The sequence below is a fragment of the Neolamprologus multifasciatus genome, chromosome 10, assembly GCF_963576455.1.
Source record: "Neolamprologus multifasciatus chromosome 10, fNeoMul1.2, whole genome shotgun sequence".
In the NCBI taxonomy this organism is placed as follows: domain Eukaryota; kingdom Metazoa; phylum Chordata; class Actinopteri; order Cichliformes; family Cichlidae; genus Neolamprologus; species Neolamprologus multifasciatus.
Window position 1 is genome coordinate 8,686,681 of NC_140448.1, and position 18,885 is coordinate 8,705,565.

The window sequence follows — 18,885 nt, forward strand, 5'->3', positions numbered from 1 at the left end:
TTTATGGCCTTTTTTTGTTGACTAACATTTACTCAGGGCTGTTTACTGCAGTACTCAGTAACACACTTTTTCATGCTTGATTGAAAGCACAGAAAATAAGGGAAGGGGGCAGCACGGTGGCATGGTGATTAGCACTGTTGCCGCACAGCAAGAAGGTCCTGAGTTCAATTCCAACATCAGGCCGGGGTCTTTCTGTGTGGAGTTTGCATGTTCTCCCCGTGTTTGCGTGGGTTCTCTCCGGGTACTCCGGCTTCCTCCCACCGTCCAAAGACATGCAGCTTGTGGGGATAGGTTAATTGGAAAATCCAAATTGCCATTAGGTGTGAATGTGCGAGTGAATGTGAGTGCGAATGGTTGTCTGTCCCTGTGTGTTGGCCCTGCGACAGACTGGCGACCTGTCCAGGGTGTACCCCGCCTCTCGCCCTATGACAGCTGGGATAGGCTCCAGCGCCCCCCGCGACCCTGAAAAGGATAAGCGGAAGTGAATGGATGGATGGATGGATGGATGGAAAATAAGGGAATTTATGTTGATGATTTCTTTGTTGTAACAATGCTTTTGAGCAATAAATCTTATACTGTTGGAAAGCCTGTTTATTTCTCCTGAAATGGTGTCACAGTTGTAAGGAAAATGCATTTGTGGGTTTAGCCCCTCAGCTGAGTATGTAGGTTGTGCCCATGAAAGACTTGCCAAATCTTTTCTGCCAGTGCCAAAGTGTTTATTCTGCTATTGACTCTTGTTTGGTGTCATTTATTGAAGTCTATGATTGAGGTCTGAAAAAAATGACCTATTGGCAATTAAAAAATGTTTTCATTTAGCAAAAAGGGGACTCGGTACTATGTAGAAAAGCCATACACAGCCACAACAGCCTGGCATCTCCTGCTCATGCTGGTCACCAGCTTGGTCACACACTGCTGTCAGATGGCATCCTATTTTTCAACCAGCATTTGTTGCAAGTCAGCCAGGGTGGTTGTGTTGGTCACTCTGGTACAAACAGCATGTCCAAGCTGATCCCACAAATGTTCAGTGGAGTTGAGGTCAGCACTGCAGACAGACCATTCCATCCTCTACACTCCCCAAATACTGTAGGTAGTCTCTGATAAACCTCGCTCTCTGTTTCTCTGTGAGGAAGATGCTCCACCACACTATCACACTGCCTCCACCAAAAGCTGTTACCCTATCGGTGCAGCAAATCAGAAGTTTTTTTTTTTTTAATGGGCACAACCTACCTACTCAACTCTGCTGCTCAACCTACAAATGAATTTTCCTTACAAATGTTGCACCATTAAAGGGGAAATAAACAGGCTTCCCAAATATATGAGATTTGTTACTAAAATTATTGTTACAACAAAGAAATAATTGAATAATTAAATTTTCTATTTGCATAGCCCAGTTTATGAAGTTCCTGAATTCATTACTTTAATTTTACTTCATCTAGGTACACATGCTGTATTGCTTTATGCTTCCCTATGAGTTATAGCTGTGGGCAGGGATTTTTGGATGTCCATCCATCTGTCCCACAATTTGTGGACACTGTTTCTGCTGTATAAATTTTGAATTAGTTCAGTTTTGGTCAAATGTCACAGTGACTGATGTGTCTTAATTTGGAGGCAGAAATAATTATAGGATTTATTTGTTGCAATAGTTTTGAGAATTTTATAGAACTATCTAATATGAAAAAACAAATTGGCTTTTGATCTTAATTGGTTTAGACTTGGGGTCCGTCAAACTGAAGTGAGTCTGGATAGTCATGGATGTAAACTGCAATGGCTTCTTACAGTTGCAAGGCAGTCATTGCAACTGCAAATGTAATGCATTCTTTTAACTATTATTTTTATTCCATGTTTCTTATTAAGTAGAAAGAAGTTAAATGGATTTCTATATTTAAAATTATTTAATTTGACATAATGAAGCATCATGTGTGATTAATCTTAAGGCTACCAGGTCTGCTTGTGGGGGATCTATTTGTCTTTGAGAGCAGCCGTGTCTAGCAGGACGGTCGATGGTGTGTAATGTCTGACTTTATCATGGATCCAGCATTTGTGCATCTTGACACTCTGTGTGTTCTACAGCTGAAACAGATGGAGGTACAGCTGGAGGAGGAGTATGAAGACAAGCAAAAAGTGTTGCGAGAGAGACGAGAGCTGGAATCCAAACTGCTGAATGCTCAGGACCAGGTACTGTCATTACTCTGAACATGTCCGTGTAGTCAAGTCTGTGCAATTTAGTGTCTGCCACTTGTTTTGATTGGAAAGAAAATGCTTTTGAGTCTCAAGGGTTGCTATAGGTTTTCAAGGAGGAAAGTAACGATGCTGGCTATAAAGGAGTGGTTTGTCATTCAGGTGAGCCAGAGGGATGTGGAGACGGAGAAGAGGCTGAGGAAAGACCTGAAGAGAACCAAAGTCCTTCTGGCTGATGCACAGATTATGCTGGACCACCTGAAGAGTAATGCCCCCAGCAAGAGGGAGATCACTCAGCTCAAAAATCAAGTACATCCCTTTGAACATTTTGGCATCTGCCTGCGCCCAACATAGCACGGATGTGTAATATACTTATATACTGATACAACAACAGAAAGCATGCTTTGAAATGTGTATTATGCACAAATCAACACAAATGGAAAAAATCCCAGACTCTGGAGCTCAGTTCCACTAACGTTTGTCTCTCACCTCCTTCCCAACACCTCTTCTTCCTCCTGTTTCCTCACAGCTTGAGGAGTCAGAGTTTACTTGTGCAGCATCAGTGAAGGCTCGAAAGAGTATGGAGCTGGAAATAGAGGACTTGCATATCCAAATGGAGGATATGGTCAAAGCGAAGATGTCGGTAAGTTTTGACATCTGTTAACAATGTATCCTGAGGGTGCAACATATGTCGTCGAGTGGAACCACACAAATTGTGTTCCAATTACCCACTTGACTAAGCTTGAATGCCAATATGTTCTGCATATGTTTCTATTGCTGTATGTTTTTGCATCTCTAACTCAGTCGATATTGTGCACGATATCACACATTCATAGATAATGAAATGTACTTACCTTTTTTCATGTTCACTTTTGATGAGAGGGAAATAATTTGCATAAATGTTTCTATACCCTTCTTTTGATGAGCAAATTAAACCAAAAACAACAAACAATGTTTAATTAACTGAGGGCTGGTGCCTATCAAATTTTCTCTCTTCAAAATACAGCAGGGCTCGAACATTAATATGCATACATCATCAGCCCATGGTGGAATATTAAAATAATAAATGCCCTTTGGCATATGTCGGATTTCAACATTTTGCTCTAATGGATAAATAAGCTTTGTCGAATGTGTTTTTTTTTTTTTTTTGCTCATTAATGGGTGTCTCATGAGAGTACTGCCTACATTTTAGACTCATGGACTGAGGATGTTTGTCTCTCTCGGGATGACACACAGAGTGCTATGTGCCTGTGCTTTGCTTGTTAATTGCTGCATTTATGGCAAGGGAAGGTCTTGTAAATGTCTGAGATTAGAGAATGCATATTGAAGGCCTGAGCCTCCCCCCTCATCACAGAGGATGAACTCTAAATGGGACATCACCAGTATGCTGCACTGGCTGCACTTTTCCCTGCCTAAATGAGCCAATTGATTATCTCCAATTGGTCTTATCTTCCAGCCAGAACCCTGTCCAGATTGTGTTTCATTGCTATTAGATGAGATTCCCAGACTGCCACGGCCAGGCCAACTAATGACCATTTATCATATTCAATAGCTCATGAATAAATCCTGCCATTCTAAACTAAAGTGTGTGTTTCTCGCTCTGTTTGTGCCTTAGTTGGAGGAGCAGCTCAGCCGTCTGCAACGAGAGAAGAATGACCTGCAGTCACGCATGGAGGAGGATCAGGAGGACATGAATGACCTGATGAAGAAACACAAGGCTGCGGTAGCTCAGGTAGTCCTGCCTAAAACTTTAAACATCTGTTTGAATGCCAAGAAAAATGGAGTGTATTGCCTTCCGTTCAGCTCGAGAACTTTGTCAAGTATCTACTGTTAAGAAATTGGCTGTTCTTCAATACTGGTGCATTTGGTTGTATATTTTGTATTAGTGTAGTTGCACTTATGTTTGAAACATTAACATTATTTTCTCCAGTAGTGTCTTTGAAATTTGGAGGATATTCTCAGCTAAACATGGGGATATAATCTGTTGTACAGCAGACCACATGACCAAATATTTGACTTGGATATAATCTTGAACATTTGCACTGACAGTAATATAACAGATAACTGAGGCATACATGAACACCAACACACCTGACTCTCTGACTTTTTTTCTCTGTGCATGCATGCACGTGCATACTAGTCTGCCAGGGACTTAAGCCAGATCAGTGACCTGCAGGCCCAGCTGGAAGAAGCCACAAAGGAGAAGCAGGAGATCCAGGAAAAGGTAAAAAGAAGTATTCAAAAGCAATACAGCTCCATGCCAGGAACCTGCCTGCTGCCTCAACACTTCTTTCTGATTAGGCTTCAGCTTTTCACTGTGTTCTCTGATTATTTTGACCAAAAATGCTCCTTTTATGTGGTAGCGTGCTTTCTTCCAGCCATTGCAATTTCCATGTAAATAGTAGAAATCAGAGAAAAAGTGTCAAGGAGCAAATTTCCCCCCTCAGAATTCTTACAGTATTTAAAGGAAGGGTGGTGTACATAAACTTAACAGACGATCAAGATGGAATAACTATTTAGGTGAAGAACTAATTTTAGTCCTTTCGACAATCATCCCTGAACTTCAGCCAACCAGCTTTGGTGTAAATGTTTTATTTCATTTGTAGTTCTGTTGTTATTTCATTTTAAAATAGAAGAATATCAGGTTAATAAAAGATGGCAATTGGAAGCAAGTAAGAAAATAGTGTTTTCGATATCAGCTATTGGTATGAAAAATGTAACACTGGACATAATAGCAAAACCTTGTTACTGTAAACTGGCCAGTTTATTTTATGCATGATGCATGATGCATATGGTTACTCCAATCAAGTGAAAAACCCTGAAGATTCCTTTTTGCTTTGACACAGACACACACACAGCGGATGCTTGCAGCCGAGTCGTGTTTGAAATGTCAACCCATGGCTTTGTAGAAACAGATGGCTCTGTGCCAGTCATTTCTGGCTTTTGTGTCACCCCAAGCACCAACAGCTAGCTAGTGTACCTACATGAACATTCAATAAAAATAAGTGTCACTGGTTAGGACTGCAGGCAAGATAGCTGAATACTGAGAATTTTAGTCTGGCTTTGTCTTTCCCGAGTAAGCAATGCGTTCCCTAAAAAAATGTGATCTGAAGTTTGGAACATATGTTGCTCCAAAACCTGTATCTTTATATTTTTCAGTATTAATGATGCCTTCACAGATGTGCAAGTTAGCTAGTGCAATGTGCTCTAATGTATCTGCCAGCCATCACAGATGCAGGCTTTTGAACTCTGTACTGATAGAAAGCCAAATGATACATCTTCTCTTTAGAACAGAAAACAAAGAAATCATAAAGAATTTCAATCCATCTTCAATGATCTCTGGCTCAAAGAAGACCCAGCTGTGTTTAAATTTTGGTTTTTTTTGTTTGTTTTTTTTTCTTAGCGTGGTAGAATTTTACAGCAACTGTGTTCACTCACAGTGTTTTGCCGAAGTATTCCCGAGCCCTTGTAGAGGTTTTCACTGAAGAATCTGAACACATCTGTCCCTTGGTCGTAGATGTCTTTGGATTCTGTGATGTTATGTATTTTAGATCACAAACGAAAGATAATTTTTAAATTCTTGAACCTTTGATGAAAGAGCCCTCATCTTTTACTTCCGGAAAAGTCAGAAGATGCTCTTTTTGTGTCTCATTACAGATTTTTTGCTGAATTAATAGTGAAAATCTTTTCAAGTTTTTGTTTAGCATTACACAAGTTGCCCATTTTGTGTAATATAGTGTTTGTGTTTATAGTTTTTGGTTTTGGAAAAGCACAATTAATCTACAGGAAAATATGTTTTTTTATGACTCTGTGGCTGGGGAACTGAAATCCTATATCCAGCTTTGGGTATAATTTATTGAACTGTTGGCATTATTTGAACTTGCTGTTTGGGCTTTATGTCTATAGTTTTCATTCTAGTTGCCAGAAATTGAATAAAGACTGTTGACTTTAGTGATCACCTAAATCTTTCTCTAGCAGGTCAAAGTGTTCACTTATTTAGAGAAATCCCAAAAATGAATCGGCAATGAAATGTTTACTGACCTTCATGATTCCTAAATGCAAGTGCTAATGTTTACATGGCAATCATCAGCAAATTGCCATTGTGAGTATGCTAGTCTGCAGATTTTAGCACATATATCAAAGCCTTCCAAATGTGACAGATGGTGTGGCTAATGGTGTGGTTGCAAATTCCAATTCTTGTTTTCACACTGCACTTGCTAAGTCACAAACAGATCTGAATTATACAACTGTAATAAACCATAGTGTCCTTGCCTGATTTACCCTATTTCTGAGCTGATTGGTCAAATTACTGCATTTTGTGCTTGAGGTGTCTGCTAATGGTTGAGGCCTGGCATAAATGTGGATTCATGTGATACAAAGATTAATGCTTCTGATTCAGGCCTGTGTTGATAAGTGCTTTTATCATGTTGTACTGATGGAATACTATTTGTTCAGAAGACAACCTCTGTGTTCGGTATGTCATGTATTAATGCATGCCTATTTCCTTTTTTGATGCATTTATTTACAAAATGAATTTTGTCTGGTAGATTAAATGTGAATTTAGCTTTAGCATGGCAAAGTTTAGCATAAGTGTGAATGCACAATATACGACCACAGCTTGGTGTTACTGGACTGTATTTTATGACTGCACGGTGAACTAAACAAAATTGTGTGCTATAATCAGAGAATCAAAACACAGAAATAATAGCACACTGTTAGTTTTGGGCCACTCAAGGCCCACCCATCAGAATATTTTTGGCGATACCCGAGTAGCACAGCAGGGCTGTAAGGCATTGTTAAAACCTGTCAGAGTAAGCAGTGATAGCTATCTAAAGCATCTGACCTTGAAGTGGTTATCTTATCCCCAGTAGGAGAAAAATCTGGATTCTTTAGTAATATCAAAGGAGAACTCCAAATCCTCCTTGTCTCTGATGCAAAGTCCCTTATTAGGTGCCATGCTGGCTTTTGGACCAGTTTTGTTGTGATGTGTCTTTCTTCCTTTTATCAGTCATGAGAAAACCATTCAGATGGAACAAAAAAAACCAAACGTGCTTTGCATGAAGCAAAAGCTTTTCTAAAGGCTTGTGAAATTACTGTAGCTTGCTGTTACTCAGTTTCAATAACAAGCTCTTCTTTTAACTATTTGTTGTACATTTGGGGCTTATCTAGAGCTTATTATTCACGCTGTATACAAAATATTTATATTTAGAGAGTTGGATTACATTTATACAAAACTGCAATTTGGTTTTAATACATACACACATCAGCACTTCATTTTAATTTTCACAGATCTCACTTAAGAGGGGGAGCAAAAACCAGAGGTCAAGAAGGTGTACAGTGGAAATTGCTCTTCAAGAGTGTTTATTTGTGTAAATATATGTGTCTGTCCTCCAGCTCCATTCGCTACAGAACCAGTTAGAGTTCCAAGAACAATCCATGGTGGAGAAGTCACTTGTGAGCCGCCAGGAGGCTAAAATCCGTGAGATAGAGACCAAACTGGAATATGAGAAAACACAGGTTAAGCGGTTGGAGGTAAGATGATGTGGGCAAATGCGAAAGCCATGCATTGCCAACCTGTTAATTGGATTCTGACACTTAATTTCCTAGTAATTTTAAGACAAAGGCCCTAAAAAAAAAAGTTATAGTGCCGCTTGCTTTGCTCCGTACTGTCTTTCTAGATAACAAAAGTGTCCATCATGGAATGAATTTAATTAGGTTCTTATAGAGACAGTCAGTTGATGGTCACCTTCCCTGTTATTCACCTTAAAAATGAATTAAAGTGAATTTGGACAAAGGGCTACTCATAGCACTGTTCACATTTTGTTATTATTAATGGCATAACTGACAGTGGCCAGCTGCAGGCAGCTGAGAAAGGACTTAAAACAGTACAAAGAAGATAATTTAGCTTGAGTGTTGTTCACTTGTCTGTACTATATGTGCCCTTAACACGTTCGTCACCTGCTTCCCAGAGTCTGGTGGGTCGTCTGAAGGAGAATCTTGAAAAGTTGATGGAGGAGAGAAATCAGCACATCACTGCAGAAAACAGGGAGAAAGACCAGAATAAACGCACGCAGAGGCAGCTAAGGGACATGAAAGAAGAAATGGCAGAGCTTTCCAAGAAGGAGGCTGAGGCAAGCCGCAAGAAACATGAGCTGGTAAGGCCATGGGTGCTTTGTGACCTTATGAGACTCACTGGTGTTTACACTGGAGGAGCTAACCATGCTCCAATCCATTCACCAGGAAATGGACATCGAGAGCTTAGAGGCAGCAAATCAAAGCTTACAAGTGGACCTTAAGTTAGCCTTCAAGAGGATAGGGGATCTGCAGGCTGCCATTGAGGATGAGATGGAAAGTGATGACAACGACGACCTAATTAACAGGTGAAGTGCAGATTTATTCTTTGTTTCATTAGATGCCACACTGCAATGTAGCTAGCTGCCTTAGGTACCACAGGGCATTCTCTTTGTATGTTGGAAGAAAGTTACCAAATGAGATCTGCTAGCTTTTTCACCAGGCTGTCAATCATAACATGTTCTTTCTCCTATGTCTTCCTGCTTCAATTTCTAACCTCTTTTGAACAAAGTCATACTACAGTCTGTGAGTTCCCCAAATACTTCTCAATTGGTTTAATTCTGCTCCATGCTTTTGATCTTTTGTCTCTTTGTTGTTTTTTCTGGTTTGGTTACACATTTCCTCTTTGCAGTTGAGTTGAGGGTTATGCTGGCTCTGAGCCCTCAGATGTAAACACTAACTGCAATATTACAGACCTCTAAAAAGAAGACAGTGCACTCACCAGCTCTGTTTGAGCAGAGGGCATAGATTGTTTTACAGATTGTTTTACTGCTTTACAGTACACAGTTATTTTATGTGTGCTTAAATTGCTCTTATGTTCTGTCCTCCTCTTGCAGAGTTTCAGAAAAAATGTATCTCACGTTCTCTGTTTCTCTTTTTCCTTTTGGTGTCTTCCACACTTCTGGCAGTTTGCAAGACATGGTGACAAAATATCAGAAAAGAAAGAACAAAACGTGAGAATGGAAAATGCTTCCTTTTGTTTCTGTCATTATGGTTGTTTTCAAGTTTGTTTTGTTTTTCTTCGGCACCCATTTTAACCACAAGGGAGAATAATGCAGTATACCTTATCCTTTCATTCTTTTTGTTCACAGTAACACTGTGAGACAAAGTAATTTTAAATAGAATAGAAAGCAGTGTCTGTGTTATACGTTTCTGATAAAAGCTATGCTTAAAGGATGGCCCCGGTGTTTCATTTTATTTCGTGCCAAGTGTCTGGCGCTGTCCGTACACAGTCCGCCTCATTAGAGATTTCAAGGCTTGTTTGTTTGATGTTAGATGAAATGTAAACTAGAATGAAAAATGGAGTATAAGGCTAAATGTTGATGTTTTTCCTCCTTTAAACCGTTCTCACTGCTTTTGAAAATATGAACCAAAAGAAAAACAATTTTTTTAAGAAACGTGGTAATGCTGCATCATTCTCTCTATGAATAATTGTGTGTCAAACATCATCCTTATTCACTGCTCACCACTTTGTTAAAATCAAGAGTTTGCATTGTTGCACTGAATTTTCTTTAATTGTCTTTTTGTTCTTCTAAAGCTTTTCCAAAGCACATGCAGCACATCTCACTGAATGCAGCACTGTGATGCATCAATGCAAAATTATAAATGTAATATTTGTTTACTGCACTTTGCATGATAAGAGACTAGGGGTGAATGATATCACCTGTGTAATGATATGTGATGAAAATTTGCAATAATGGCTTGTACTGACAATACAGAAAGAAAAGTAGTGAGTGCTCCAGCAATGCTCGGTTAAATCAGTTGTTGGGTCACATGCATAATTTTTTCTTAAATGATGAAACAAGTTTGTTGTTTCCACCTTTAGCTGGAAGATGCATATTTTGCAAAGCACCATGCTTTGTTAGAGGTCGTTGAAGTAGCTCCATTTTTAGGTACTAAATCGGCATAGGATGCTCTCATGCGGCTTTTGCTCTCAGACATGCCTGGGTTTGTTGTTGCATGCACTGGGGAAGGTATATACATGGTGTTGCTCTAGCAATGATATTGATGATGTATAATCAGGCAGCCCTATTGGAGATATGTGTAGTAATATGAAACAATTACAATTCTGTGGTTGCCTGAATGTATCTTCAGTCATCTGCTTTTTTTCTGTGACAGCTTGGTGAAGATATTTTCAGTGTTTAATCTTATGGGAGTAATTTACATGTGCTCTGGAAAACCTTAAGCATGATTATGTGAGTACTGCTTGTGAGTGTATGTCATGTCTGCACATACAGCAAGTGGTGTGAACAACAGTCCACTACTTGAATGTTTTGACTCAAAGCTGAGCTTTTGATTTCCTTGTATTCAAACATTCTACTAATCCAATCTTATTTTACAGTACTGTGAAACATTTAACTGAAAATATAAAAGTTCATCTTGTCTCTCGTGTTAAATGTGGTTATTTATTTTTACTCAACCCTCTTTTCTTTCATTTTCAATGTAGTAAAAGGATTTTGACATGCTGAATAATTAACTGTCAATGCCAGCATAGTCTTCTGTTTATGGCAAATATCCATAGCTTTCTACATTAACCTTTGTTTGCTTTTTCAAAGGGATATGCTATTGTGCCTTTATTAATCACTTTGTCTTTCAATTTTTCATCAAACAGTCCATGTGTAGCCGTGCTTTGCCTTTCTTTTTGTGCAACTCGAGGCAAAGAGCAACGATTTGCCATGTTTACTTAATTACATTTTCCCTCCTTCGACATCATTGCATTAACAGCATGGATGAACAGTAATGGAGGTGGTGATTTTCTCCTAATTATGAAGTGGATTTTCCAGATGAATTACATTACTATTGAATATTTTGTACTTAATATTTCAAACCAGAGGTTGCAATTCTTGGATTAATGTGATTGTAGTGTCATTTACATTTCTGATTGCAGCACAATACTTTGCAAGGCAAGAAAAATTACCTTTTTTGCCACCAGGTGATAATTATCCTTGAAGTTCAAGTTAATTACATCAGAGTGCAATGTGTCCACGGTTTGACGTAATTAGCTCTTGTACAATAAAGACCATAAATGTATGGTTTAATGTTTCTCTTATTTAGCACTTACACGATAGCACCAAACCATACATGATTTGATGCTGACTGTAAGTATTTGCGACAAAGATTTACAACCAGTGCAGGCCAATTGTCAGAAGCGATTAATGTTCATGTCTGAAGTCTTGGGGCTTGTTTGTATCTGTGGGCTTCAGGACTGGTTAGCTAGTAGTGTGAGGCCAAGGACAAATCGTTTGTGACACCATTTGCACAGCACTCAATTGCAAGCCACCTTTTATTTTGCACGCCTGTGTGTTAGACTGAGGGTGGGAGATGGAGATAATTTTGCTGTGGGCTGGTTTCAGTATTTTGGTGTGTAATATATCATGTTAAAAAGTCACAGCATCAGGGAGATGACAAATGGGCAACATGTGTAATCAACACGCCGGTATTAACAAAGCTATTATCTCTTTTTTTTTTCTGGTGGGCTTTTATCAGTTGTATTTACTATGCGAAAGAGAGTAGAGGGAGTGTGAAATGAAGGGCCGGCTTATTATAGCTTGACTTGGACTCACAATTTTCACCTTTTGCCTCAGAAAGCACTACTCAGACTCTGCAGTGGGCAGGGTTTGTGTAGTAAAATTATAACCACACCACTTAATCTCACTGGGATCATCATTACCTGAAAATTGGCCCCTGAGTTAAGATATAAATGCTCTTAGAAAGCCTGAATAGTACTTTAAGAACCTAATGCTTCTGGCGCTCTGCGCTCACTCCCTGACGATGCCCTGCTTTCACGCAGACCACCAGAAAGAAGGGAAGAAAGAACACAATTTGTTCTGAGAGGAGAAAAAATGAATGTGTGACGCAGAGATTGGTGACAAAGGAGACACTACTCTCTTCAGTGGGAGACCTATGTAAATGCACATATGGTATCTAGAGCTATTATGGAGGCTGGAGCTGTCTAGCTGTCATCTCACACCTCTTGGAATACTGTGTTTGCACCTTATAAGCAGTTTGCCACATTTTCCAGTGCTCAGAAAGAAAAGCTAGTCCACAAAGACAGATCTGTTACCTACATTGCTGTTTGTTATTTTTAATGGTGGTCAGCTTGATATAGACACAAGATGAACTATATATCTACAATTGTGATATGTGAAGCAATTATTTTAGATGGATGAAACGTGATTGTTTCAACGGTATCCTAGGTAAGGCTATGTAAGACATAAAAAGATGGAGGAACTGCAAATTGGAGCTCTCTATAATGAACCTTAATTTGTGTATTTAATATAGAGGATGTTGTCTTGAACGTACGAAGTGTCTCTTAAGAATGCAATTTTCTGCTCTGCTCAGAAACACAAGTCAAACATACTTTATGCCTTCATAGCATATGTGTGTCTTTGCAATTTCAAAAGTGTGAAATGTGAAAATTTATTTTCACACATCATGCAGCCTAAGAAGGCAGTATATCTCGCACTGAAGGGAGGGGAGGGAAAAAAAGAGAAGAAGAGAATTTTTCACTTAATGTAATTTGACCCCAGTGTCAGTATTGACTTAGAGGTTATGCCACTTTGCTCACCTCCTTGTGTCACTTTAACCTCCTAGGACAATGGGATGCATAACACAGAATATTCACCAAAAAAAGAAAAAAAAAATCACCTGGGATCTGCTTAGCTCTTTCATCCAGATCGGTAGGTCTCTGTTTATTGATTGCAATGTCAAGCATAGGGCCATGGGGCTGTCTCAAGGCTCCACTCCAATAACAATCACCAGGGACGACAGGTGACAAGTCACACAGATGCTAGCAGCTTGGAACCAGCCAAACAAGTTAATTATACTTCCAAGAGCTTCATCTGCATACCGCCTTTTCACTAATGCATTTGCAGCACATTTGTCTCTTGTACGGACACCAAACTGTTGCATGGCATCATACTAACCCCTATTTTTATATGAGAGAGAAATAACTGTAACCTGCTAACAGAAAGTTTTCAATATGTGAAATCAAACCCCTTTTTTTTCTTGGCTGTGTAATTTATGTAATCTGACACTATATAAAATACTTGATGTATTTCTGGAAGATCAAAAGAACACATCCCTACATTTCTTCTTTGTGTGGAAGATTGTTCTACTTAAAGAAGAAAATTTTTAAGATTAGTATTTTTGCTGTTGGATGCCCTGGATGCTCTGTATCAACTCTAGCTGATTTGGTTTCTTCACAGTGGAGAGGAGATGGACACAGATTCAGAAGTGGAGGACCGTGTGGACGGAGTTAAGTCTTGGCTCTCCAAGAACAAAGGTTCCTCCAAGACCATGTCACAAGAGGGAAGTCTGAAGAGCACCAGGTTAGTGAAAGCTTACCATGCTTTTTGTCAGATGAACGTATAATTCCCCATTGTAACAGTGATGAAACTCCCCACATCCCCGGCCTTAAAAAGGCCCACGATTACCTGGGGCAGTTTGCAACAGAAGGATGAGTATTTCATGTGATTAGGTGTCATCTCTCTCTCCCGGTAATCTGTCTAATGACAGGAGGCAGGATGGGGAAGCGGCTGCTGTCAAATTTATTGAAGTGGCCCGTGGCCAGTTGGCACGCCTGCAAAATGACGCCTCTACCACAGTTAGATAGATCTTCTCACTGGTTGATTGCCTCACTTTCTACAGTGTACACTGTGCATAACAGCAATAGCCAGAGGTACTGGATGTGTTCCCTGACTCTTGAATGGTTTCAAGGACAAAATGAAAATGACAGATTTATTCTATAACAAATTGACATCAGTGTGTCAAAGTATGAAAATGTAACCTTTCAGTTCCCACATATAAGCTGTCATAGTTGTCATACATCAGCTGTGAATATTTCACGAAATTAAAATTGAGAGTTCCGGCTTTAAATACGCAGTATTTTTCTTTGTTCTCCTGGTTGTCATTTTTCTTATGCGACTCTTTAGATATTCAGCAAATGCAGATGCCAAAGAGATGAAAGAAGGTAAGGAGAAGATTAATGACAAAGATGGGAAAGAGGTAGAGCCGAGCAGATCGGTGTCTGTCCTGAGCTCTCTGAGCTACCGGAAACGCTCCAATCTGAAGGACTCCATAGGAGGTACAGGCGATGACAGCTCCCTGTTCAACACTCTCAAAGAACAGCCTGACACACTAGACCATGCCTCCATTCGAAAATCTAAGTCAAAGTCTGGAGACCTTCAGGAAGATTGGAAGAAGAGTCGGTCACAGGAAGACGATGAAGACAAAGGTTCTGTCATCTCTCTAGCCTATTCTGAAGCCACCAGCAGAGCCAGGAAGGGTTTGGAGTCCCGCTGGACTTCACGCAGCAGCCCTGAGTTTGATAAAGAGTCCATGGTATCCTCTGTGGGTCCCAGCAGGATGTCCACCCGGAGAGCAATGATGGACATGGACGATGACAATAAGTCAACTATCAGCAGTGTGAGCCGATCCAGCCCTCGATCGCTCCATCGCAGCACATCTTGGAAAGATGAGAGACGCAGCAGCTCTCGCTTGTCCGTTGCGCGCAGCTGTGGCCTGAGTGAGTTTGGCCTACACGTAGATGACGATGATGACGGCCAGAGTGTTGCTTTTAGCAGAGGGGGAGCCTCACCTTACAGTCCCCGCTCACGCAGTCGCAGCCTTTCTACATCAGCTCAAACACGGTCATCAGACAACAATCCGCTTGACACGTCAGACATTAAATTAGTCACCCATCGAAACTACTTGGACCCTGACCTCGAGGCTGCAATTAATGAGGTGCTGAGCTTCAAACCTATTAAGTTCAAACGCAGCAAACTTGATGAGTCTAGTGATGAGGACAAGGATGAAAAGATGAAACAAGTGAGTGAGGACAGTAGGAAGAAGGTTGAAAGTGAAGGGCTGGGCTGCAGCACTTCTAACCCACTTCGTTCTTCATTAGGCTCTACTCTGGAGCACAGTAACAGGCCATCAAGCACCAGCAGCTCTCGTAGTTGTCTAGATAAAAAAGGTAAAGTTTCATCATCTGAGAGCTCCTCATCGTCAGATGACCATCACAGCAGAAAGAGCTCAAAGTTGAAAAAGGGCAAGAAGAAGTCCAAGAAGAGCTCTAAGAAAAAAAGCGAATCAGAAGACTCTTCTTCCTCTTCAGAGTCTTCATCCTCCAACTCAGCCATCTCCTACCGCAGCTCCAGTAGTATTAAAAAGTGCCCTAAACAAGAATCTGATGACGATGAGAAGGAACTCACAGGTCATGGAAAATCTAGCAAGAAGGAAACAAAGAAAAAGCAGAAGAAAATGGACAGCTTGGTGATGAAGTACCTGTACAGGCATGACAGTGACTGATACCGAAAGAAGGTGATACTTGGTGTGGTGATAACCCCGAGCCTGCCATAAATTTTGGTCGTCTGACTTAAAATACTAACGTTTGCTATGTGTGACAATTTCTTTGTTTTTAGGTTGGTTTTTATTCATCATTTTGACTAAATGCTCCGTGTGAAGAACAAATGCTGATTTGTACGACTACCAGTGTTTTTGACAAACATGACACAGGCCTATTGATGCCTACCACCGTTTTTCCTTTGCTTGTACTGACATTTGTCTTAATTTAAGCTTCACATTTTTCCATACACAGTAGTGATGCCTCTGGTTTGCATTACACAAACTCCTTGAGTTTTATTTTTAAATTCCATTAGAAACAACAGTTTATATTTAGGTTTAAAGTAATCCATCACTGCAATTCATCAGATTCTTTTTAGCTTTTATTTGTCCCGCTCCAAGGATTCACAGGCAGCACACTGAAATATTTGTCCTGAAATAGTAGTGATATAAAGCAGTGTTACATTCCTGTGTGTTTTTTATTTTAAAAAAAAAAAGCAAATCTGAGAGTTTTTCCTAATGGTGTTTGAGATGGTGTTTTGCACGCATAGTATTAAGAGAAGAGTGTCTGCCTGTGACTGTTCCTCTAGCACAAACCGATAAACAGATGCTGGCAATAACGGGGAAAAAATTTAATTACACCTATTTTTCTTTTTGCATGTTAACTGTGAAGAGTTCAGGTGTGATGTAACTGTTGATATTATTTGATGTAAACATGTGTAATATATTCTAAAATTAGCTCTGCCTCAAAATCTATCTATTTTGAGTTCTTGATAGCATCTCTTGTTCTTTTCATACTCATGCCAGTGAACTAATAAAGGCCAGTTTTCTGTCTGTATTAACAATTTAGCCTTAAAATACAGCTCTCTGTGTGCTGTTGCTTTTACTATTGCAAAATGGTCAAATATTCATTTCACACTTTATTAAAGTAAACCTACTTGAAGGTAATTATTAGGACATTTTGATTTTAATTTGTATTGCTTGTTTTGATACATCTTGCTGCTCTGGAAGCTAGTTACACAGGTGGCTTAAAGCAATCTGGTTATATATTACTGTTTTCATGGATATAGCTAGAAGGTAATTAAATTATAAATATGTTAATTTGCAAGCACCCATTTTATCAAATTAAATTAAAAAGTATTTTTTAAATTTTAGTGTCCTTGCCTTATGTACTGACACAGTGCATGGATGAAATGCAGCATTTTGTATGTTGAACATGCAGTGCAGTGTACTTCAAGCAGATGTCTAATACTCAAGGACACTCGTGTGTGTTTAATCAGAAAGATACTATGTTCGTGTTAAAGAGCCTGTTTCAGTGGTTTTTCCTTGTTCTCATTAAATTGTATCTTAATGGAAGTATTCATATACTGGAATCTCTGCAGTAAGCTAAGCTGCTATCAAACTAGTGCAGTGATTCTGATGTAATGAGTTGTCATGACAATGGATTCTAAGAATGGCTCCAGGTAAATAACCTTTTTAATGAGTAGAGGCAGAAGCAAGGCACAAGCTCACTGAATGCTGTGTTGGTTCTGATTTAATCTCTTCTACATTTAACCTACTAACAGCGCATATTTACTAATATCTGAACACGGTGCCATTACAATACTTCTGCATGTAATTCTTAAGTATTTAGCTCAATAAGAAATTTCTTTTAATGATTCATAACTTTTTTTTTTTATTGGTGTCCACAGAGCTAGAATCTCTGTGACGCAAAAAGAGGGAAACCATGCTAATGTAGTGCATGCATGTATTGCACATTTAAGGGTGTATTGACTGGAAAGAGTCAGCAAAGAGTTTTGTATCTTAAAAGCTGTTTTTTTTTTTTTTTCTTTTCTTTTTTTTTTTTTTTTACATGTGTTTGCTTTTTTTATGGGGCTATAAAAGAAATCGCGTTCTAATGTGTCTGTATGTGTACTGACCCCTACAGCCCTCCTGTGCACCGGAGAGATGCGAGTCTGCCCAGATCAGATGAAGAGGATGAGGTGGACAGAGATGGGGGGCAGGCGCCGAGGCAGATCAACTGTGAGGGCTCGCTGGCAGAGAGCTCGTCATAATCCACAGCCTGTCAACCTTGGTTTTTCAGTGACACCAATCGCACAACAGGGACACAGTTCTTTTCTGCTAACTTTATTACTCTTTCCCAGCCAACAAGAACAGAAATGAGGCACACAAAGAATGCTTTTTGTTGAGTAGGTTAGCTTGCGCATTTCATTATCCTCATTGTGGCACACCTAATAACATCATAAAATTATTTTGCTTAAATTATGCTTCTTTTAAGTATTATTTGAAAGAATATTAAAATGAAGGACTATCAGAAGAACCTTTGTGCTGCTGCTTTATTTATAAGAGCTGCTTTTCAGGCATATTTAAGCACCCCTCTGCACTTTTCTGAATTTACAGATAGCTCTGCCAAGAGGATTTAGATAAGCCTGCTTTGGTTTTGGACTTCTTCAAGAAGGTCTGACCAACTATTAAGATTATTCTTATCTTTTTTTCCATTAATGTAGACTACTGCAGTGGGAGGAATTAACCTCTTTTTAATTAATTATCTCACTGCCCGTTTACATATGGCTCTTGTTGCAAGTTGAGATATTCATAATTTTAAGAATGTGAGGTTAGCTAATTATTGCTGACAGGAAAGTTAAAAAAAACAACAACAATGACAACAAAAAAACTGAAACCAAGCTGTTAGGGGTTTAAAGGTGACCTATGTTGGAAATGATGAGAAATGGATTTAAGTTTAGATTTCAATGTGCATTGATAGTTTAAATGGATATCTACTATGTTGAATCAAATGCTTTAGATGCAACTCAGATAAAATTTAATAAAGCTACTAAGTATTTTATTGAGATGAAGTTTGCTGTATTTTTGTGCTACTTAAAGTTCAAAGGGAATGCATTTTTTTGTGTTAATATAGCATCTTAAATAATATATCCCACAGGAGATTATTCCAGTTTTTGGATATATAATAAAATTAAGTCTGTTCTGATGTCTCCATTGCTGATTTTACTACTTTAAAAGTGTACGATGAAGATGATCTTTAGAGCATTTTGGGCAAATTGGTTTAAGCAAATAATTCCATACTTTTTTTTTTTGCTATTTCAGGGTGCCAAATATCACATGGATTATATTCTTATAAATAGTTAATGTTTGCATATGAGAAAAGTTTGGGTTGGGAATGTAAAAGCAGCCCTTAGAATCATATTTTTTTTCTTTTATATTGAGGCTCTTTCTCAAAGCTGTCATTTTGAATGTAATTTAAAGGATCATTAGAGCCATATGTTAAAATAT

At 39.1% G+C, this 18,885-nt stretch overlaps 1 protein-coding gene across 10 annotated transcripts in view; it reads left to right on the top strand.

The window, feature by feature from the left end:
* Positions 1-18,443, top strand: part of LOC146509562 (unconventional myosin-XVIIIa-like) — a 59,536-nt gene extending 41,093 nt beyond the window's left edge. For 7 of the 10 annotated variants that reach the window (XM_085174175.1, XM_085174178.1, XM_085174179.1 and 4 more), the window contains 12 exons: positions 2,071-2,175; positions 2,341-2,487; positions 2,708-2,821; positions 3,794-3,910; positions 4,319-4,402; positions 7,573-7,710; positions 8,148-8,333; positions 8,419-8,558; positions 9,159-9,203; positions 13,458-13,580; positions 14,184-15,573; positions 17,522-17,721. In XM_085174175.1, the coding sequence (XP_085030301.1) occupies positions 2,071-2,175; positions 2,341-2,487; positions 2,708-2,821; positions 3,794-3,910; positions 4,319-4,402; positions 7,573-7,710; positions 8,148-8,333; positions 8,419-8,558; positions 9,159-9,203; positions 13,458-13,580; positions 14,184-15,561 (2,577 nt within the window). In that variant the 3' untranslated portion in view covers positions 15,562-15,573; positions 17,522-17,721. Of the gene's footprint in view, positions 1-2,070; positions 2,176-2,340; positions 2,488-2,707; positions 2,822-3,793; positions 3,911-4,318; positions 4,403-7,572; positions 7,711-8,147; positions 8,334-8,418; positions 8,559-9,158; positions 9,204-13,457; positions 13,581-14,183; positions 16,037-17,521 lie in introns of those variants that run through there. The other 3 variants (XM_085174177.1, XM_085174184.1, XM_085174185.1) reach the window with 3 other exon arrangements.
* The last annotated feature ends 442 nt before the right edge of the window (positions 18,444-18,885 follow it).